The 21,128-nt window shown below is 55.7% G+C and overlaps 3 protein-coding genes across 14 annotated transcripts; 1 reads left to right on the top strand and 2 right to left on the bottom strand.

Moving 5' to 3' along the window:
- Window positions 1-203: 203 nt before the first annotated feature.
- Window positions 204-7,494, top strand: IFT46 (intraflagellar transport 46). 5 transcript variants are annotated; one of them, XM_084860515.1, is made up of 12 exons: window positions 204-314; window positions 450-546; window positions 2,834-2,910; window positions 3,067-3,200; window positions 4,655-4,729; window positions 4,830-4,923; window positions 5,185-5,313; window positions 5,418-5,536; window positions 5,739-5,805; window positions 5,984-6,044; window positions 6,309-6,394; window positions 6,586-7,494. In XM_084860515.1, exons 1-12 carry the CDS (start codon window positions 273-275, stop codon window positions 6,679-6,681), a joined length of 1,077 nt encoding a protein of 358 aa, XP_084716641.1. In that variant the 5' UTR covers window positions 204-272; the 3' UTR covers window positions 6,682-7,494. The 5 variants fall into 5 exon arrangements, with proteins under 5 accessions (XP_084716641.1, XP_084716640.1, XP_084716639.1 ...); XM_084860514.1 differs by having other exon boundaries at window positions 5,415-5,536; XM_084860513.1 differs by having other exon boundaries at window positions 204-546.
- Window positions 7,432-11,483, bottom strand: TMEM25 (transmembrane protein 25). Of its 7 annotated transcripts, XR_014792846.1 has the most exons (9): window positions 11,133-11,483; window positions 10,721-11,029; window positions 10,225-10,515; window positions 9,702-9,833; window positions 9,581-9,611; window positions 9,364-9,464; window positions 9,159-9,242; window positions 7,954-8,204; window positions 7,432-7,646 (listed from the first exon to the last, which is right to left on the bottom strand). XR_014792846.1 is itself a non-coding variant. In XM_084860520.1 (8 exons), exons 1-8 carry the CDS (start codon window positions 11,215-11,217, stop codon window positions 8,131-8,133), a joined length of 1,107 nt encoding a protein of 368 aa, XP_084716646.1. In that variant the 5' UTR covers window positions 11,218-11,483; the 3' UTR covers window positions 7,432-8,130. The 7 variants fall into 7 exon arrangements, 6 of the variants coding, with proteins under 6 accessions (XP_084716646.1, XP_084716647.1, XP_084716648.1 ...); XM_084860520.1 differs by having other exon boundaries at window positions 7,432-8,204; XM_084860521.1 differs by lacking the exon at window positions 7,954-8,204 and having other exon boundaries at window positions 7,436-7,646.
- Window positions 11,484-11,982: 499 nt separating this feature from the next.
- TTC36 (tetratricopeptide repeat domain 36) lies at window positions 11,983-14,433 on the bottom strand. Of its 2 annotated transcripts, none has more exons than XM_084860525.1 (3): window positions 14,270-14,433; window positions 13,142-13,336; window positions 11,983-12,457 (listed from the first exon to the last, which is right to left on the bottom strand). In XM_084860525.1, exons 1-3 carry the CDS (start codon window positions 14,376-14,378, stop codon window positions 12,171-12,173), a joined length of 591 nt encoding a protein of 196 aa, XP_084716651.1. In that variant the 5' UTR covers window positions 14,379-14,433; the 3' UTR covers window positions 11,983-12,170. The 2 variants fall into 2 exon arrangements, with proteins under 2 accessions (XP_084716651.1, XP_084716652.1); XM_084860526.1 differs by having other exon boundaries at window positions 13,142-13,333.
- Window positions 14,434-21,128: the final 6,695 nt, after the last annotated feature.

Raw genomic sequence — 21,128 nt, 5'->3', positions numbered from 1 at the left:
GGCGGAAGCGGCGTCGCCACGCAGCACGTTCGGCCCCGCCCTTCGCCCGCCCAGCAGGCCGGCAGTCCCGCCCACCCGCCGACGCCCCGTGGCGGAAGCTCCCGCGTTCCAGCCGGCAGGGGGCGCCGCCTCAGCCTGCCCTACGTAGCCCGAGCGACGGGAGGCGAGTTCTCGCGAGAACAGATGGCTACTCCCGTCTCCATGGAGACGGAGCGTCCGAGGCCTGGCTGTCCTCGCGGTGCCGCTGCTGCTGGCTGGGCCCCGACCGTGACATGGCCGGAGCGCCACCGCCGCCCGCCGAGGCCGGGCTGCAGGTATGGTCAGGGGAGGGGGAGCCTCTACGAGCCCGCGCCCGGATCGGGCTGAGCCTCCGCCGCCCTGAAGCCCCTTGGCCATGGGACGCAGCGGGCCCAGGCGACCAACCCGCCGCCCCCGCCCTCTCCCTGCAGACGCGCCTCGTCGAGAACCAGCCTTACGACGAGAGCCTGGACGTCAACGAGACGGAGGACGTGGCCAGCATCTACGCGCCCAGCCCGCCGCAGCCAGGTGGGCAGGGGGCGGGAGGCCCTGGGGGCCGCGCCGCCCTCGGGCGAGGGCCGCAGGAGGCTTTTCTGGGGCAGCGCTCAGGGCTGCCCCCCATGACGCGGTTCGCTCCCCTGTAGCAGCCATATCGGGGGTCAGACTAAGTAGCCTCATGCAGTCTCATGCTTCATGTTCTTGCTGAGCTCTTTCTCCCTTGAATATATTGTTGTAAGCTGACGAGACACAGGAATTCCTTATCTTGTCAAAGGTCATACAGCTGTATATCGTGTTCTCTGCTGTTCTCTCCTTATCATGGCTACCCTATAACCCAGTTCTTGTATTATAAACAATAGTGCTAGGAGAAGAAATGTTGAGGACTGCAACCCCACGTCGGAGGGGGAGGAGGAGCCGTTTCATATGTGTCACAATGTCTATAAAACCAATGTGCTGATGTATTTCGGGGCTTCTGGCTCTTTGGAAATGGTTCCAGCCTTAAGCCCGCGCGTTAAATAAAGAATCTCTTTTTCCTTCACTCCGTGGTCTCTCTGACTCTGGGTTCTGCAACATAAATGGTGCCGTGACTCGGATGTGGCAGGCTCTGAGCCAGACAGGTGGCAGTTGCCTGCTCTTGATCGCTGGTTAATTACGCTTGATCTTGATTAATTACTGGCTTCACCTGGCTAACATCACGAGAGTAAAACATTTTTGTTTGCCAAGAGGTATACCTGCAAACAGGCTTATTAGCTCTTGCCTAATACCTGTCTGTAGACATCCTGGGAAAATTCAAAAAGATACCATGTTAAGAGTGTATGGTGTAAGTTTAGCTTATTCCCAAGATGCTAATTGGGGCGTGGTTGCAAAGATCCTACCCCCTACAGAGTTCACTCTATGCACCCCCATCGTTGCTGAAACAAATGCTACGTGTGCACGAATGCTTAATTGTCAAAAAATTTTCCAGAAAATATAAAGCTCTCCCTGGCCCCCTTCCACTGTAATAAAATTCAAAACATATCTTTTAATAATGCCCACATACTTTTGCCTCATGGATGGTTTTAGACGTGTAGTTCCCGCACTTGGTCATTCATTCCTGCCAACTTGTCTAATAACCACCCATGTTGCCTCAGCCGCCAATTGAACTGGTGCCAATTCTTCCCCTGTAGCCCGAGAAAATCCGTTGACGGCAGCCTCGAGCACTCCAACTAACTAAAAATTGTAATAGTCATGTGCAGTTATATTCTGACTCAGAAAAATTGGCCTTAGCAATGTCACTGGTTAAGGTTCCAGGTTTAGCCTTGGCTGATGGTCTGGAGATCAACCGGTTAGCTTGCAGCTTAGCCAAAAGCATGAATGCCACCTCACAAGCATTGTCATTGTTAAATAAAGAGTTGCGTGATCTAAGAGGTGCAGTTCTAGAAAACAGAGCTGGTATAGATTATCTCTTCCTTCTTCATCATTTAAGTTGTGAGACACACCAAAAGCTCTGTTGTTTTAACTTAACTGATAATGGCAATGCTGTAGATGAACAGCTCAACAAGCTGCACAATATAGTAGCTAACAAAACAATAAGACAAAACCATTAGCTAAATTAGTTAACCCCTTGGCTTCCAGATCTTAGCTGGCTTGAAGCATTGTTCATCCTAATTCTACCAGTGTTGTTCATAGAGATACTGTTATGTCTCTGCGTTCCTTGTCTTATGCGCTGTTTAACCAATCTGTTTTATGTCTCAGCTAGTAAAACTGCTGCCCTCTACGCTCTAATAGCCCAACAAAAGGCTAAGTAATATGTATGTCACAAAAAGCTTTGTATAGTTATCAGAAATGCTATAATTGTAATGAAATTATGCATTTAAGGGGGGAATGTAGCAGCCATATCGGGGGTCAGACTAAGTAGCCTCATGCAGTCTCATGCTTCATGTTCTTGCTGAGCTCTTTCTCCCTTGAATATATTGTTGTAAGCTGACGAGACACAGGAATTCCTTATCTTGTCAAAGGTCATACAATTGTATATCTTGTTCTCTGCTGTTCTCTTCTGTTCTCTCCTTATCATGGCTACCCTATAACCCAGTTCTTGTATTATAAACAATAGTGCTAGGAGAAGAAATGTTGAGGACTGCAACCCCACGCGGGAGGGGGAGGAGGAGCCGTTTCATATGTGTCACAATGTCTATAAAACCAATGTGCTGATGTATTTCGGGGCTTCTGGCTCTTTGGAAATGATTCCAGCCTTAAGCCTGCGCGTTAAATAAAGAATCTCTTTTTCCTTCACTCCGTGGTCTCTCTGACTCTGGGTTCTGCAACACCCCCTTCCCAGGCCCACGGCCCGTTCGTGCCCACCACAAGAGCCTGGCCGAGAACAGCAGCGAGGATGATGAGGACGAGATCCTGAAGGTGCCCGCCGGTGCCCCCTTGACCCTTTGAGCTGCGAGGGGAGGGGGTTCTGGCCAAAAGGCTCAGGCTGCGGCTCGCACCAAGGGCCTGGTGGGGAGGCACAGGGGCTTTGCCAGGCAGGAGGCTCCCCCACGTCACCCTATTGCCCTCTTGCAGGAGAAAAAGGGCACCCAGCTGGGGGCCCAGCAGCGATTCAGCGGGAACGAAGTGGAGGAGGAGGATGATGATTCCTCGGAAACAGACTCTGAGGACGACGACGATGACGATGAACACGGCGCTCCTCTGGAGGGGTATCTGCTGGGCAGGAAGGGGGGCATTGCAGCCCGGCTCCATCCTGCAGAGAGGCACCGTGGTGCTGGGTGAAGGAGGGACAGTGGGTCCTAGGCTGCCATCCCTTTCAGAAGTGGGATCCAAAGCCAGTGCATTTTGTCTGCCTGGAAGTCTTGACAGCAGGGTGAGGCACACTTAAGCCCACAGACTTCTGTGGGGCTGGGAGTGCCTAGAAGAGTCGCCTCAGGACCCAGCTGTGCAATATCTAGGAACCAAGGGAGCACAAAGAAGCCCTTACTGTGCAGCCTCTTCCTCCTACTCCCTCCCTGCCAGCATTCTAGTTCTGGGAGAGTGGGCAGTTCTAAGAACCAAAGAGTTGTGTTGGATCTTAAAGGCCCATCTAGCCCAGCATTCTGTTCCCACAATGGCCAACCAGATGCCCCAAGGGGAAGCCCACAGGCAGGACAGGAGCACAGCAGCTCCCTCCCACTCATGTTCTTCAGCAGCTGGTACAGAGAGGCATCCTGCTCCTGATACTTCAATGTATAAGTGTCCTGACTAGTAGCCATTGAGACCTTTCTCCTCCAGGAATTGGTCTAATCCCCCTTTAAGGCCATCCAAGGTGGCAGCCATCACTCCATCTAGTAGCAATAGTAAATTCCACAGTTTGACTGTATGAAGAAGTACTTCCTGGATCCCCTTTTGAAAACTGGCATTGCATTGGCTCCTTTTTAATGTTCTGGCACAAAGGCCAATCTTAGGGACACGTTATGTATTTTCGCTTTTAGTTTGTCAGGCATCTTAGGGACAGGTCACATTCAGTGCAACTCCGGTGTCCAGACAGTATGGAAGTCAGACCTCTTAAGTGAGGCTCTGCTGGCCTTCTGAATTTCTCCCCAGATATTGTTGATTTAGTATCTATAAATTTTTACAGGACATAGCCCATAATATAACAGCCTGGTAGGAGATAGCCAACTGCCCAGTCAGATCAGACCTAGAGCTGCTCTTGCTGGGATGTACAGCTCTTGTTGGAAAGTCAGCCTGTCTTGCCATCTTTAGCAGGCCCCTGTGGGCCAAACTAGACAGGATGTTAAGGGCGCAACCCTGTGCATGTTTAGACAGAAAAAAGGCCTACAGCTCCCAGAACGCTGGGAGCAGTGAGGCTTTTTCTCTGTTCAAACATGCATAGGGTTGCACCCCAAATGTTTTGTTTAGCCTGTAGAATTTAAAGCTGTGGTAATCATCGCAGTATGCAGTGGGACGGGTGGTGGTGGATGCAGCCTTTGCTACACTCCTGAGGAAGATCTCACCTCTGGAGCTGCTTATTGCAGGAAGGCCCCTGTTCGGCCCTCAGCGGTAGCTGCTAGCCTTGCCTGGAGAGAAGAGAACTGGCTTTCACTGAGTTGTGCTCAGAACCAGAACTCCCCCTGCCTCCCCCCACCTAACCACTTTTCACGGCCGGCTCTTTCCCCAGGGCGTATAACTCAGCAGATTATGACTACTTGCCAGTCTCCCTGGAGGTCAAGGAGCTTTTCCAGTACATCCGGAGGTGAGTGTGTGTGTGTGTGGGGGGGGAATGCTGGCAGGATATGCTGTGGGTGGACATACCTCTTCTTTTCAGGCTTTTTCTCACAGTGTCTTCTCCTCAGGTATTCCTCGCAAATGATTGATTTGGAGCACAAGCTGAAGCCTTTCATTCCAGACTTCATTCCTGCTGTTGGAGACATTGATGCCTTCTTAAAGGTACAGTGCTCATTCTGAAACTCCCTGGTACACAGCATTAGCTGTGCAGGGCCACCCAGGATTGCCCCTGTGGCAGTGGCGGCAGCAGTCGTTGCCTTTTAAGGGAGACTTATCAAGACAGCACAGCGGAGGTTCTGCTTCCATCCCCTCAGGGGCTGCTCTGCAGAGTTCTCCTGAGTTCCCTCTTGTGCAGGTTCTTGCCCCAGGATGAGGGAATGGGAATGGTCATCCATAAAGGGCCCCTTGGGTTGCTTCTTGCAGGTTCCACGCCCCGATGGGAAGCCAGATAATCTGGGCCTGTTGGTATTGGACGAACCGTCAACCAAGCAGTCTGATCCAACTGTGCTCTCTCTCTGGCTAACAGAAAACTCCAAGCAGCACAATGTGGCTGTAAGTGGGGCGGGGGGGAGGGGGCACTTGTCCACATGGCAGAGTGTGGGACATGGGCAGCAAAGAGCCGCAGTGGGGCAGCTTCTGGTTTGTGTTTCTAGCAGCAGATTAAAGTGAAGAGCCTGGAGAATGCCGAGAAGAACCCCAAAGCCATTGACAGCTGGATCGAGAGCATCAGTGAACTCCATCGCTGCAAGCCCCCAGCCACGGTCCATTATGCCAGGTGGGCTCCAGCTTCCCAAGTGTGGTGTGGAAAGGGCACTCAAGGCTTAGCCAGCCCAGAGCCCCACCTTTGCTCTGTGCTAGGGGAGGGGCACACCTGCACAACACCCCTCCCCCATAGAAGCACCCTCTGTGTGGAGTGATGGCTCCCATCAGGGCCTGAGGGGCCATTTTCTCAGGCGGCCTATGCTTCTCCCTTGCAGGCCCATGCCTGACATAGACACTCTGATGCAGGAGTGGTCCCCAGAGTTTGAAGAGTTGCTGGGAAAGGTATGGTGCCCTCCCCACCACCTAGCTTTTGCCTGACCCTCCCCATGACTGGTTTCTGCTGGCTGCTCTTGGTGGGGGCTTGTCAGCAAGAGCTAGGAGGTGCTTGTGGGCCTCCAAAGAGCTTCCTTCAAAGTAAGAAGAAAAGGCCAGGACTGATCCCTCTCGCTCTGCCTTTCAGACAAGTCTCCCCACTGCAGACATCGACTGCAGCCTGGCTGAATACACGGACATGATCTGTGGTGAGTGCCCTTGCCTGCCCATGTCAAGCCTCACCCAGCCTCTCTTGCAGGAGCATCGGCTTGAGCATTGGCTTGTGTCTGGATAGGGGCTGAGGGCCTTTGGCCTTAAGAGCTGGCTGGACCAAACAATGGCCCTTTAGCGAGATGCTTTCAGGGCCCTGGATGTCCAACATTTGCCCCTGATGTAACTGGCCCTAGAGCTTCCTTGCCTTGTTTGGACCAGACTAAATGCCTCCTGTTGCGGGGTGGGGTTCTTCTCCTCAGCTATTCTGGACATTCCTGTCTACAAGGGCCACATCCAGTCCTTGCATACCCTCTTCTCACTCTACTCTGAATTCAAAAACTCACAGGTAGGAGGGGCATGGCTCAGAGGAGCTGCTGTTCTGGCCACATGCATATTGGGGGATGCGGGAGGGGGGAGAATGCACGCTCCGCCAGCCAGATCAGCCTGGAACGTTGCATCACAGCTGCGCACCGTTTGCTCTTTGGGAAGCCTGGGTTAGAGCAGCCGTATGTGATGCGCGCTCTCTTTCTCCTGCAGCATTTCAAGGCCCTGGCTGCGGGCAAGGCGGCTGCAAGCCCTTCCTCCAACACCCCATTGCAGGTCTGCGAGACGGACACCCTGAGCTTCTCCTGAGATGCCCCCTTGCCCCAGGAGGGAGCTGTCGAAGGGGATGTCCTGCCTCAGGGCCAGTGGCGGTCTTGCTTGGGAAGCGTGCTGCTGCACGAGCTGCCAGGCTCCCTCTGGCCCAAGGCTGCCGGTGGCATTGCCACAGTGGAGGCCCAGTGGAGCACAGCAGTCCCCAGCTCGTGGGTGGGGGGCTTAAGCCCAGGGCAGGGCAGAGGGCCTCAGGCTCCCAGCAGCCACTCCCCGGGGATGTTGCTGGGCAAGCTGCCAGAAGCATCCAGCAGCTCCTCCCATTTGTGCAGTTCCTGAGAGAGGCTGGTTTGCTTCAGTAAAGTTTTGCTTTTAGTGCTGCGTTGTCCTTGAAGGAAACAGCTGAAGGCAGGAGCCCAGCCCGTGGGCGGGTGGGGGGGTGCTTGGTTTGTGGATTCTGGAACCATTTGGGGGCATTGTGGCAGTGTGGGGTGCCTGGGCCTTACTTACCTGTGAGCCAGCATGACCAGCCCCAGAATGGTTCCTCCGCTGAAGGACTGCAGGTATGCCAGGGGGAACCTGGCACAGAGGTCAATGTCATAAGAATGGGTCTAGTCCTTAAGATCAAGGGCTGTGCCTGGGGGAACATTCCCTCCCACACTGAGGGTGAGGGCTTTCGATGGCTGGCCAGCCAGCTGCCCCAGAAGCTGCTCTTCTTGGGTTGCAACCCATCTCGCCAGGCTCTGCCAGACCTGCCCAGGGACAGCAGAATCCACAACTGCACTCCTTGGATCCTTCTCTGCTCCCCCTGTGGTTTATTATTTATACTCAATAGACACTTTATGCACCAGTTCTCTGAGTGAGGCTTGTCCCATCTGTTGGCCCCTAGCAAGGGGAGGGGGGCGGGCCATCAGCTTCTCCCAGACGAGGTGCTCTGCACAGTCCAGCGGGAAAGAGACCGGGCGGCGCTTTCATCACAGCCGTTTATTCTTAAAGCGCAGAAGCTGCAAAGCAACAGGCCTTTGCTAAGATGGTGGCAGTGATGGCACACATGGCCCTACCAGTCTCCTACGGCCTAAGTGGCCAGTTGATGCCCCACATGCAGACGGAGGCTACCCTGAGGGGCTGGGGGAGGGAGAGGAGCAGGCAAGCAGCCGCCGTGCGGAAGGGAGGAGCAGGGCAGCTGATGACGAGCGGCACGCGAGGTGCTTCTGGCTCCTGGGGCCTTGAGATGCACTGCAGCGCCTGGCAGGAGCGCGGTGGCATTGCTTGGAGGGGTGCCGTGATGCAGCTGCTCTGGGACAGGCGCACCTTAGCAGCCCCCTGGTGACCGCTTGGCTGGCTGCCAGGACCAGACAGGGTTCTTCTCCAGAGACCTGAGCGCAGGTCTCATGTCACCCCATTCCTGCAGGCGCCTGGAAAGTCCGCTGCCTTTGCTTGTCCAGCGCTGCCCACTGCACGCACTGGTGGTGGGTGTGATGATAGGCCTCACAGCCAGATCTCATCGCTGCTCAGACTGGATGCTCTGTAGATATAGCCAACCATTGGGGATGGGCCAAGACCTGAAAGGCCAGAGAAAGCTGCTCACAGCTACTGACAAACCGGAGGGCAGGTGCCATGCAGAAGAGCCCAGGCATGCCCCTCCGGAAAGGGTCTCCCCTCAGGAAGGCTGGGGAAGGGCCGAGGAGAGGCAAGAACTGGGCCAGAGGGGCCGCTGGGAAAACCACCTTGGGCTGGGTCCGTCTAGCCCTGTCTTGACCGCTGTGGTTGGGCCTCTCCAGGGCGTTGGGCACAAAAGAGGCCTTTCCTACTCCCTGCTGCCTGGGAATGAACCCGAGGCCTTTTGCAAGCGCAGCAGCTCTTCTCCCCTGGCTTGACTTCAGAGCAGGCAGCTTCTCTTGTTTCATACATTAGGAGTCGATGCAGGTTATGCGTGGGTGTCAGAGTTCAGCATCTACCTTTGGAGGCAAGCCCGGTGAAGCGCACTTCCAAGCCTGGAAGGCTGCAAATGCAGGCGGAACACGCAGAGACAACAGCTAGAACAGCAGGATGTGCAGGGCTCAGAGGCCAGTGGCTCTGTGCCTTTCTCCATGAGTCGTAGAAGCAAACATAAATACAGCTGGCGTAATTTCTACTGGCCAAGAGGCTACCCAGCCCAAGAGCTGTCCCCCGTTGCCTGGCATTCCAGGCATACAACCTCCGAACACAGAGGTCCCACTTAAGACTTCATTAACTTAACCAGACCCCTTTTTAAAACCTCACATCCGCTTGTGCCATAAAACGCCACAGGTGAGTTACACTTGTGTGGAGAAGGATGTCTGTTGGTCTATCCTGACTCGCGTACTGATCAGTTTTATCGGACAATGATCTGGAGCTCAGTATATAAAGTTGCACTTTCCGTGTTGCTGAATTCACTTTTCAAAACAGAAGCGGCCCAAACCTAGCAAGCTGGACATCCCCCACCCCCGCATTGTGGTCCTGCATTCCTTGCAGGCTTGGGCATGGCCCCCTCCTACCTCTGTCTGCAAGGGCCAAGCTGTTTTCCGGCTCTGAGAGGGTCTCTTCCTCCTCTGCTGTGGTTCCATCTGCCCTGACCTTGGCTGTGGAGGGAAAGAGGTATGGGGCTGGGGCACTGCTGGGTGCCCCTCCCCTGGTACCTGAAGCAAGAATGCTGCCATGTTCCAGGCTGGGACCCTCAGCTCCCCTGTTTTTGCTACTCACCCTTGGGCTCAGGAGTGAGATCATTGAGCTGTAGGTTGGATGGGAGGGACATAATTGCCCTTGGTAGCTGGGCTGCTGTTGGCTTCAGGTTGTTGGAGTCACTGGTGAGAGGGAGCAAAGACAACTGCTGGGCAGAGTCCTCCAGACCAGGGCTCCAGTCAAGTGCTGCCCCAAGCCAGGTTCCACCAGAAGAGGAGCCCATTTTTTGGAAGGTTACCTTGGAGGCAGGGGTGCTGGTGGAGAAATTCCTGGAGCTGGAAAATAGAGAATCGCATCAGTCCTCTAGAGGGTGGGCCAGTCCTGCCCTGGGGCTGGCTACTTTCCCTTATGCCTCTTACCTGCTGCCTTCTTGCCCTTCCGGTAGACCACACAGCTGATGAGGGCACCAAGGCACAGGAGAGTCCCCAGGGCCACAGCACTCACCACCACTAGTGCCAGGAGGGGCAGCTCAATGCGGGTGTCCAGGAGACCTGGGGAGGCCAGAACACATGTCAGGCCTCTGCCAGCCTGGCTCCTTGGAGGCCTGGGGATCCAGACTTCTCCCTTGGCCTCTTAGCTGACAGAAGGCTGGTCACCGGCCAGCCAGTGAGGCGCAGGTGGGCTTGCGGAGCCTTTGCTGCTGCTCTGCATCACATTTGTTCAGTTGAGCCAAGCCGCGACAGGCTCACAAGTGGGGGCTGTAGGTCTCGCGGTCCTGCTCTAAGTGGGTCAGCACCTGATAGACTAGGAGGGCAATTTCCGTCCTCGGCACCAGTCTTCCCTCCCTCTCTGGAGCTTTGCCCAACAGGCCTGGGCGGGAGATAGCTGAAGGAGGGGCTGGCCCAAGCAGGGCCCAGGTGGAGGGCATGGCCAGAGGCCTACCGGGCAGCAGAATGGAGGTGTTGGCGATGCCCACGGTGTTTGCAGCGCTGAAGGAAAAGTTCTGGGCCCGGCTGCTGAGCTGCACCTGCACAGTGTGGTTGGTGAGCCAGGGGTAGGTCTTGGTTTCCACTATGAGGAAGGTGGAGGTGTTCACCATCACCTGCCCATCCTGGTCCACCCAGGTGATGTTGGCTGGGGGGTTGGCTTGGACAAGCACGAACAACACCAGCAAGAGGCCCGGCTCCCTCGCCTCTTCGTAGCGGGTGTCCATCCTCAGGATTTCGGGCCTGACTGCAATGGGAAGATGCAAAGCCCAGATTCTGGTGGGGGTGGTGGGTTCTGTGCGGCCGCGGGGAAGCCCTCCCGGGGCCCAGCGGGAGCGGCTGCGCTCGTGAGGCGGCGGGCCGGGCTGTGGACCCGCCGCGCCTGCCGCCGGGGCTTCCCTCGCCAGACCCCGCCCCGCTCGCCGCCCGCCCCGCGGCGGCGCCCTGCTCACACTGCACGTTGAGGAGGACCGAGGCGCTGGAGACGCGGCCCGTGGCTGTGTCGGTGGCGGAGCAGTTGAGCTGGCGGTCGAGGCGCCGCGCCGTCACCACGACGGTGCTGCTTCGGGTCTCCGCGGCGGTGGCGCCGTTGGCCGTGGCAAGCAGCCTGCCGGTGCCGTTCGCCTCCTGCCGCTCCCCGTTGAGGTACCAGGCCAGGCTGGGCGCCGCGGCCAGGCACGTGAAGGCGCGGCTCTCGGCCTCCCGCAGGCTGCGGACCGACAGCGCCCGCCCGTCGATCGTGGCCTCCGGCTCCGCCGCGCCTGCGGGGGAGCAGACCAGAGCTCAGGACAGCCTGGAGCGAGGCCTGGCCGCAGCCCCCCGCCCCGCCCCGCGGCGCGGGGAGGCCCCCCGGCGCCGGCTCACCTGGCGCCGGCGGCAGCGCTTCGAGGGGCAGCAGCAGCAGCAGCAGCAGCAGCAGCAGGGCGGGCGGCGGGCCTCGGGGCGTCATCGTGCTCGGCCGGCCAGGGAGACGCGATGACCTTGGCGCGACCCTCGGCGGTCGCCGCTTCGCGCCCCGGCCAGGGCTGCCCGCCGCCGGCGAGGCTGCGGCAGTGAACGGCTCGGAAGAGCCGCCGCCCCCGCGGAATCCCGGCCCGGATCTCTCCGGCGCACGGCGAGCTGGCGGGCGGCTCCCCTCTCCCGCGCCGCCGGGTCGGAGAGAGCGGAGGAGCCCCTCGCAGGACCCTCCGGGGCCGCGCCGGGCGGCTCTCCCGCGAGAGGGCGGCGCCTCGGCACAGCGCAGCTCGCGCGGCCGGGGGAGCGGCTTGCGGCCCTCTGGCGCGCCGCCTCCGAACGGCGGGTGACGCGCGCGCCCCGCACGCCTCCCGAGGCGGGCTGCCCCGGGATCGCCGCGCCCGCCCGCGCGCACAGCCGGCAAAGCTGCGTCCTGCCCTGCCCTGCCCTGCCCTGCCCTGCCCTGCCCTGCCAGGGGCGCCCCGACGTGTTGCGTTTTCGGCGGCATCGGTGGTCGCTGCGTTTGCTGCTACGCTTTTACATTCCCTTACTCTGATGTGGGATTAACAGAGGGGCAGCAGCAGCGCGCCCCGAGAACCTCCACAGGGGCAAGGAGGCTTGGGGAGGGGGCACAGGATCGTGTGCAGCCACGCTGGTTGGAGAGGCGTCAAGAGGCCCCCCTGGTTTGCGGCGCTGGCCAGGGGCGCCTTGCACTCTACCATTCCACTTCCCCATTGAGCAAGTCAGACACAAGGCCCATGCACGAAGCTTTGCAAGGGGCTGAATTGGCACCATTTATTCAGGTGGGGTCAACTCCAGAGATCCAGGGGCAGATGGATCAGGACCAATTGTGCCTGGAAAGGGGAGAAGGCATCGCCGCCATGGCTTGTCTGACAGTTGCGGGGGCGGGCATGGAGCCTGCCGGCGCCCCGTCCTGGGTGAGGGTACTCAGCAGGGCCCCCCTCCCCTGGGCTGAGGCCCTTCCAGCCGGCCACGCAGTGTCTTCATGACTTCTGACAGCATCTGGTTGCAGAGGGCAGCATACGGGTTCAGGAGGACCAGCTGCCGGCGGGCAAAGGAGCTGCCCAGATGGGCCGCTTGCTCAAAATCCTTCCGTGCCTCCTCCTCCTGCCCTTGCAGCCGCCGGATCAGGCCGCGCTGCACAAAGCCCTGGCATGCCACGTGGCCGGCCCCCTTGCTCAGCTTCAGCACCACATCCAGGTCCTCCAGAGCACCTAAGGGGAAAGAGAAGGAGGGTGAGGGAGGGGGAATCACACAGAAGTTGCCCTGCAGGTGGCAGGGGGGGATGCTGCAGGCAGCGGTGAAAGGGAAGCCCTGTCCCACCCACCACTCTGGCAAGCAGGGCTGAGGGAGTCACACCTGGAGGACACTGGAAAGGGGTTTCCGCAGTTGGAGTTTCACTTCCAAAAACTGGCTGCTAGCTCAGAGATGCACATTTCCTGGGATGGGGCAGGTGGGGTGGGCTTCCAGAGCCCTCCCTCCCCCCTTTCCATAGAGTGCTAGTGACTGGAGCAGAGCACAGCTGGACAGGGCCATCTCAAGGTATTTTGGTGCCCTAGGCAAGGTACAATTCTGGTGACCACCACAATAGTTCCTGAACAGCAAGTATGAAATGGGTTCATGGGGAGAAAAACACGAGTTTCCTGGGATACTGATATCTTCTACTTTCAATTTATTTAACATTGCAACTTTTCTCAGAATCACTGCAAGGTGTTTAAATGTCCCCACAGCTGAAGGCAGCAGGTGAGTGCCGGGCCGGGCAGGCTGCATGGCCCACAGCACTTGCTGCTGCCCCCCAGGATCTGCTGCCTGCAGCAGCTGCCTCGCTCTGCGGGTAGGGCCAGCCTGGAGGGCCGAGATGTGGCGGTGGGGCAGATCGGCTGCTGCGGGTGACTCACCTGTTACATCGCCCTGGAGGCGGAGGGCTTGGGCCCGGTTGTTGTAGGCTGAGGCTCGCTCAGGGAGCAGCTGGATGGCTCGGCCAAAGCTCTCCAAGGCCCCCTGCAGGTCTGCTGCTTCAGCCAAGGCGATTCCCTGGAGCTCCAGCTGCATGGCTTCTTCCAGCAGCTCTGCCTTCCAGCAGAAGGCGCCTTCTGACACCATCAGAGAAGCAGGCACTTATTTATTTATCATTGTATTTATATCCCGCCTTTTTTCCTCTTGCAAGGAACCCAAGGCAGCTTACATTATCCTCCTCCTCTCCGTTGTATCCTCACAACAGCCCTGTGAGGTAGGTTGGGCTGAGAGTCTGTGACTGGCCCAGAGTCACCCAGTGAGCTTCCATGGCCAAGTGGGGACTAGAACCCGGATCTCCCGGCTCCCAGTCCGTCACTCTAGCCACTACACCACACTGGCTCTCACTTGTCACTGTCTGGGGCCAGCAGGGGCCCTGGCAGCCCGCTCCGTGGGCGTGCGCCCAGCCTGTGCTGGTGGCCAGTGCTGCCCACGCAGCCCTCCGGCCCCTTGGGCTGCCCGCACAGCTGGGCTCCATTTCGGTCCTCTCAGGGCGCCACCCGGCAAGGGCTGAACTGCAGGGGACACAGAGGGGAGGCCGCACTCCAGCACCTCCCCGGAGCGGCCCTGCCCTGCCCAGCCTGGCCCCCACCTCGCATCAGCCGCAGCCAGCGCGGCCCATGGTCATGGATGTTGGGAGCTGAAGTCCCAAGCGGCTGGAGGCAGCAGGGTGAGGGCGGCTGTCCTAGGCCCGCGGAGCCCCTCCGGCACGAGCGGAAGGCACCCGCTCGCTTCCGAGGCCCGGGAGGCCTGCGTGGCCGCGCCCGCACTCAAGCGCGGAGCCCCCGCGCCTCGGGAGCCGGGCCGGCCGGCTCCGGGCGCCCTCCCCGCGCCACGCGGCTGGCGGCGATGGAGGCCTGGCGCGGCGGGATGGGCCGCGAGCCCCCCCGGCCGCCCCGCCGCTTCGGCCGCCCAGCGCTCCCCGGGCCCCGAAGCCCCCGGGGGCCGGAGAGAGGCAGGCCGAGCGCCGGGCAGGCGCCCCTTCTCCCCGCCGGGCGGAGAGGCGCGGTCACCTTCTTCCTCGCCGCCCCTCCGCGGCTCCGGCTCGGCCGAGAGCTCGCCGAAGGGCGTGCTCGGGTGGAAGAGGCCCTGCAAGACGGCGCGGTCGCGGGCTGTGGCCATGTCGGAGCCGACCCAGCGCGGAGCTCCGCGCTGGGGCCGCCGGCCTGGCGGGGGCGAGGGGCCCGGCCGTCGAGCGGCCAATGGCGCGCGGGGGCAGCGGCCGGGCGGGCGCGGCCGGGGCCCGCGGGCAGGGCGGTGCTTCCCGCCGCCTCCGAGCGCTGCCCGCGGGCTGGGGAGGGCCGGCGCCGAGCGCGGAGGCGCCGGGCCGCGGGGCTCTTCCCGCGAGCCGGGAGGGCCGGCGCAGAGCTCTCGCGGCGCCGCAGGCAGCCCGGGCCGGACGCGGGCTCCCGCCACCGCCTGCCTGAATCCCGGCGGAGCCGCTGCCGGCCGCTCGTCGGGCCCAGCCGGGCGGAGGCGCGGCCCGACTCGGTGGAGGCGGCTTCGCCTTTGCGGATGCTTCGCACGCCTTGAGAGGGGGCCTCATCTCGCCGCAGCTGCCGTTCCTGAAGAAAACGGGCCTGCCCGCTTCAGGCTGGAGTACTGTAACGCGTTCTAGACGGGGCTGCCCCGCAACGTGCTCCAGCCGCTTCCCAGTCAGTGCAGAGCATGGCTGCCATGGCGATGACCGGAGCCGCTTGGTCGGGTCGTAGCACCACACCGATCTGCCTTCGGTTTCGCGGACTGCCAGACCTTAATTGAAGGTGCTGGTTTGACCCATGAAGCCCCCTATCCGTGGGACCAGAATATTTCACGAACAGCTCCCACCTGCCCATGTGCCAGACAACACAGCCCAAGGTGGGATGACCTGTTTGGGTCCTGCTCCCATCAGATGTAGGGCAGGTGGGCACATGGGGCGGGGGGCTTTTCAGCTGTGGCACCCATGATCTGGAATGACAGGCATGCCTGCTCCACAGGCGTTTAGATTCCTCAAACTGGCTTTTCAAGATATGTCACTAATCAGGATTCAAATAACTGCTGCTGCAGTTTGACGCTCAAGCGTTTTGCTCCGCTGTTTTAGTTTTTGACCATGTTGCAAGGGGAGGAGGGGGGCACATCCGAATAAGGGCTAGGTGGAATTCAGGTTTGTGGAATCTGCTATTTTGTTTCCCTAGAATATTAAATCCCCTTCATGGATCACTGCCTTGCTGTGGCGAAGGGGCTTGCGTAACTCAGTGAAGCCATAAGCTGTGCCGTGCAGGGCCACCCAAGACGGACAGGTCATGGCAGAGAGTTCTGACAAAATGTGGTCCACTGGAGAAGGAAATGGCAACCCACTCCAGTATTCTTGCCAAGAAAACCCCATGGAACATATCACAAGGCTAAAAGAGATGACGCCGGAAGATGAGCCCCTCAGGTCGGAAGGGGTCCAATATACTACTGGGGAAGAGCGGAGGGGATTTCCAAGTAGCGCCAGAAAGAGTGAAGCGGCTGGGCCAAAGCCGAAAGGACACTCAGCTGTGGATGTGTCTGGTGGTGAAAAGAAAGTCCGATGCTGTAAAGAACAATATTGTTTAGGAGCCTGGAATGTCAGATCAATGAATCAAGGTAAGCTGGAGGTGGTCAAACATGAGATGGCAAGATTGAACATCAACATCCTGGGAATCAGCGAACTAAAATGGACAGGCATGGGCGAATTTAATTCAGGTGACCATCATATCTACTACTGTGGGCAAGAATCCCTTAGAAGAAATGGAGTAGCACTCGTAGTCAACAAAAGGGTGGGAAAAGCAGTACTACTGGGCTACAATCTCAAAAATGATAGAATGATCTCAGTCCGAATCCAAGGCAAACCATTCAACATCACAGTAATTCAAGTCTATGCCCCAACGACTGAGGCCGAAGAAGCTGAGGTTGATCGGTTCTATGAAGACCTACAACACCTTCTAGAACTAACACCAAAAAAAGATGTCCTCTTCATCATAAGGGATTGGAAGGCTAAAGTAGGAAGTCAAGAAATCACCGGGATAACAGGCAAGCATGGCCTTGGTGTACAAAATGAAGCAGGACAAAGGCTAATAGAGTTTTGCCAAGAGAACACACTGATCATAGCAAACACTCCTTTCCAACAGCACAAGAGGCGACTCTACACATGGACGTCACCAGATGGTCGATATCGAAATCAGATTGATCATGTCCTTTGCAGCCAAAGATGGAGAAGCTGTATACAGTCAGTCAAAACAAGACCTGGAGCTGACTGTGGCTCAGATCATGAGCTTCTTATGTCCAATGTTATGGACGGAGGTCCGTAACATTGTTCAGGAGGCAGCAATTAAATCCATCCCAAAGAAAAAGAAATGCAAGAAAGCAAAGTGGCTGTCTGATGAGGCTTTACAAGGAGCTGAGGAAAGAAGGGAAGCGAAAAGCAAGGGAGAAACGGGAGGAAAACAATAGAATGGGAAAGACTAGGGATCTTTTCAAGAAAATCGGAGATCTCAAGGGAACGTTTTGTGCAAAGACGGGCATGATAAAGGACAAAGAAGGCAGGGACCTAACAGAAGCAGATGACATTAAGAAGAGATGGAAAGAATACACAGAAGAACTATACAGGAAAGATTTTAATGTCCCGGATAGCCATGATAGTGCGGTCACTGAACTTGAGCCAGACATCCTAGAGAGGGAAGTCAAGTGGGCCTTCAGAAGCATTACTAACAACAAAGCTAGCAGAGATGACAGTATTCCAGCGAGCTATTTAAAATCCTAAAAGATGATGCTGTTAGAGTGCTGCACTCAATATGCCAACAAATTTGGAACACTCAACAGTGGCCACAAGACTGGAAAAAGTCAGTTTACATTCCAGTTCCAAAGAAAGGCAACGCCAAAGAATGTTCAAACTACTGTACAATTGCGGTCATTTCACATGCCAGCAAGGTGATGCTCAAAATCCTACAAGCTAGGCTTCAGCAGCATGTGAACTGAGAACTACCGGAAGTACAAGCTGGGTTTCGAAGAGGCAGAGGAACTAGAGATCAAATCGCCAACTTTCGCTGGATCATGGAGAAAGCAAGAGAATTCCAGAAAAACGTCTATTTCTGCTTCATTGCCTATGGTAAAGCCGTTGATTGTGTGGATCACAACAATCTGTGGGAAATTCTTAAAGTGATGGGAATACCAGACCACCTTACCTGTCTCCTGAGAAACCTGTACAAGGGTCAAGAAGCAACAGTAAGAACCAGACATGGAATAACCGATTGGTTCAAAATTGGGAAAGGAGTACGACAAGGCTGCATATTGTCACCCTGCTTATTTAACTTATATGCAGAGTACATCATGAGAAACGCCGGGTTGGATGAATCACAGGTCGGAATTAAGATTGCCGGGAGAATTATCAACAACCTCAGATACGCAGACGATACCACCCTAATGGCAGAAAGCGAAGAGGATCTCAAGAGCCTCTTGTTGAGGGTGAAAGTGGAGAGTGCAAAAGCTGGTTTGAAACTCAACATTAAAAAAACTACGATCATGGCATCTGGCCCCATCACTTCCTGGCATATAGAAGGGGAAGAAATGGAAGCAGTGACAGATTTTATTTTCTTGGGCTCCAAGATCACTGCAGACGGTGACTGTAGCCATGCAATTAAAAGACGCTTGCTCCTTGGGAGGAAAGCTATGGCAAACCTAGACAGCATAGTAAGAAGCAGAGACATCACCTTGCCGACAAAGGTCTGTCTAATCAAAGCTATGGTTTTCCCAGTAGTAACATATGGCTGTGAGAGCTGGACTATAAGGAAGGCTGAGCGCCGAAGAATTGATGCTTTCGAACCGTGGTGCTGGAGAAGACTCTTACGAGTCTCCTGGACTGCAAGGAGATCAAATCAGTCAGTACTAAAGAAAATCAACCTTGACTGCTCATTGGAAGGACAGATGCTGAAGCTGAAATATTTTGGCCACCTAATGCGAAAACTCCCTGGAAAAGACCCTGATGCTGGGAAAGATTGAAGGCAAAAGGAGAAGGGGACGGCAGAGGATGAGATGGCTAGATAGCATCACTGATGCAATGAATATGAACTTGAGCACACTCCGGGAGAGAGCGGAGGACAGGAAGACCTGGCGTGCTATGGTCCATGGGGTCACGAAGAGTCGGACATGACTGAACAACAAAAGAATATTAAATAGATTTCTATACCACCCAACTGGCAAATGCCCTCAGGGTGGATTACAATCATAAAACTAAACAACAACAAGGTAACAACAACAACAAACGTTAGAAATATTTCTATTAAACCTTAGAAATATTTTAAAATATTTTCACACACTGAAGAGCCAGCAGCAAAATTAATAATCAAGCAACAGATTAAAGTTTCAATGCCTGCTTAAAGAGGAAGGCCTTAACCTGATGTTTAAATATATCCCATGAAGATGCCAGGCGGATCTCCCTGGGAAGGGCATGCCACAGACATGGGGGCCACCACAGAGAGGGCTCTGAATGCTGAATTCTGCAATCCAGAGCCTGGTGCTCTAAATTAAAGAATTCTGAGCCAGGATTTTTGTCTTGAATACCCGAAATGAACAGAGCTCACAATCCTTCCACACAAAAATCCACCCCGGGTTACTGCAAGCTTTATTCATTTCTGTAGTATATTTTAGAGCAGAGGAAGGGGCAATTTTGTTGAAGCTATTTTTCAGGAGTTGGGAGTCAGAAACCTCTGCCGCACTATGGCAAATCACCCGGAGTTCTGCCACTGGATTCCAATCTACCTTTTACTTACTCCTAGTCTAAATGACCTTTCAAAGACACCCCCCCACACACCTCTCATGTTGCATCTGTGGTTGTGAAAAGAAACTGCTAGAATGGGTCAAGCTGGCTGGACAATTCAGAGGTTTGTGAGAACAATAGACGCAAGCATCATCTGTAGTGTGGGCAGTTTGTGCTGGATCTGAAAGGAGGCACAGAGCTGACTTTGCTTTCTGCAGGAAATCCTGTGGCACAACAGGCTCCCCTAGATATCTGACAGGAAGCAGTCATCTGCTGGGAACGTTACTGCTATGAATCCTCATCTTATGCTGTTTGTATGAATGTATACATACATGAATGTATACATACATTGAGAGGTGCTCAATTCCTACTTTGGCTCAGTCTTCTCCCAAAAGAGGGTCTATGACCCCCCTGGCAAAGGCAAAGTGCAGGCTGAAGGGGCAGGATTGCAGCTTGAGATCGATAGGCATATGCTCAAGGAACACCTAATTACTTCGAATGAGTTCAAATCTCCAGGGCCAGATGAACTGCATCCTAGAGTCATAAAGGAACTGGCAGAAGAACTCTCAGAACCGCTGTCTATTCTCTTTGAGCAATCATGGAGGACGGGGGAAGTGCCAGATGACTGGAGGAGGGCTAACGTTGTCCCTATCTTCAAAAAGGGTAAAAAGGAGGAACCTGGGAACTACAGACCAGTCAGTCTGACATCAATCCCTGGGGAAATTCTGGAGCAGATGATGAAGCAATCCATCTGGAAGCACCTTGACAACAATGCCGTGATTACTCGAAGCCAACATGGATTTGTCAAAAACAAGTCCTGCCAGACAAATCTGATCTCATTTTTTGATCAAGTCACCTCCCTTGTGGACCGTGGGAATGCTGTAGACATCATATACCTCGACTTCAGCAAAGCTTTCGACAAAGTGCCCCATGATATCCTGATGAGCAAACTAGCTCAAAGTGGGCTAGATGAAACAACGGTCCGGTGGATCCACAGTTGGCTACAGAATTGGACTCAAAGAGTGCTTATCAATGGGACCTTCTCAAACTGGGGAGAGGTAATGAGTGGGGTACCGCAGGGCTCAGTCCTGGGCCCAGTGCTTGTCAACATTTTTATGAATGACTTGGAGGAGGAGGTGCAGGGAATGCTGATCAAATTTGCAGATGACACAAAATTGGGCGGGATAGCTTTGGAAGACAATAACAAAATTCAAAGTGATCTGGATAGACTGGCGTGCTGGGCAGAAAACAACAGAATGACATTTAATAGGGGTAAATGCCAAGTTGTGCACCTAGGAAAAAGAAACCAAATGCACAGTTACAAGATGGGGGATACGTGGCTCAACCACAGTACAAGCGAGAAGGATCTTGGAATTGTGGTAGATCACAAGCTGAATATGAGCCAACAATGTGATGTGGCTGCAAAAAAGGCAAATGCTCTTTTGGGCTGCATTCATAGAAACATTGCTTCCAAATCCCGGGAAGTACTAGTTCCCCTCTACTCAGCACTGGTTAGGCCTCATCTGGAGTACTGTGTCCAGTTCTGGGCACCACACTTTAAGAAGGATGCAGACAAACTGGAGAGGGTTCAGAGGAGGGCAACAAAGATGATCAGGGGACTGGAAACAAAGCCCTATGAAGAGAGACTGAAAGAACTGGGCACGTTTAGCCTTGAGAAGAGAAGACTGAGGGGAGATATGATAGCGCTCTTCAAGTACTTGGAAGGTTGTCACAGAGAAGAAGGCCAGGATCTCTTCTTGATCATCCCAGAGTGCAGGACACGGAAGAATGGGCTCAAGTTACAGGAAGCCAGATTCCGGCTGAACATCAGGAAAAACGTCCTGACTGTCAGAGCAATACGACAATGGAACCAATGACCTGGGGAGGTGGTGGGCTCTCCCACACTGGAGGCCTTCAAGACGAGGCTGGACAGCCATTTGTCAGGGATGCTCTGACTTGGATTCCTGCATTGAGCAGGGGGTTGGACTCGATGGCCTTGTAGGCCCCTTCCAACCCTACTATTCTATGATTCTATGTATACCACAGAATCTTATATAATAGAAATGTGACCTCCTTTGAAGGAAACTGAACCGAGTAAGCACTGGAACCCCCTGAAA

The sequence above is a fragment of the Heloderma suspectum genome, chromosome 6, assembly GCF_057233095.1.
Source record: "Heloderma suspectum isolate Gila_16-S chromosome 6, 16-S_ref, whole genome shotgun sequence".
Taxonomy (NCBI): domain Eukaryota; kingdom Metazoa; phylum Chordata; class Lepidosauria; order Squamata; family Helodermatidae; genus Heloderma; species Heloderma suspectum.
Note: the sequence above shows the minus strand (reverse complement) of the source record. Positions and strands in the feature narration are given on the sequence as shown.

Bases quoted from the DNA above. Each gene is read 5' to 3' on its own strand.
- IFT46 (XM_084860512.1), top strand. From the start codon at position 273: ATGGCCGGAGCGCCACCGCCGCCCGCCGAGGCCGGGCTGCAGGTATGG. The intron at 547-2,833 runs GTGGGCAGGGGG...CCCCCTTCCCAG, and splicing joins GCCCAGCCCGCCGCAGCCAG to GCCCACGGCCCGTTCGTGCC. The intron at 5,537-5,738 runs GTGGGCTCCAGC...TCTCCCTTGCAG, and splicing joins GCCACGGTCCATTATGCCAG to GCCCATGCCTGACATAGACA.
- TMEM25 (XM_084860517.1), bottom strand. From the start codon at position 11,217: ATGACGCCCCGAGGCCCGCCGCCCGCCCTGCTGCTGCTGCTGCTGCTG. The intron at 9,618-9,701 runs GTAAGAGGCATA...TCTATTTTCCAG, and splicing joins GAAGGGCAAGAAGGCAGCAG to CTCCAGGAATTTCTCCACCA. The intron at 9,243-9,363 runs GTGAGTAGCAAA...TTCCCTCCACAG, and splicing joins TCTCACTCCTGAGCCCAAGG to CCAAGGTCAGGGCAGATGGA.
- TTC36 (XM_084860525.1), bottom strand. From the start codon at position 14,378: ATGGCCACAGCCCGCGACCGCGCCGTCTTGCAGGGCCTCTTCCACCCG. The intron at 13,337-14,269 runs GTGACCGCGCCT...TGATGGTGTCAG, and splicing joins GAGGGGCGGCGAGGAAGAAG to AAGGCGCCTTCTGCTGGAAG. The intron at 12,458-13,141 runs GTGAGTCACCCG...CTTTCCCCTTAG, and splicing joins CCTCCAGGGCGATGTAACAG to GTGCTCTGGAGGACCTGGAT.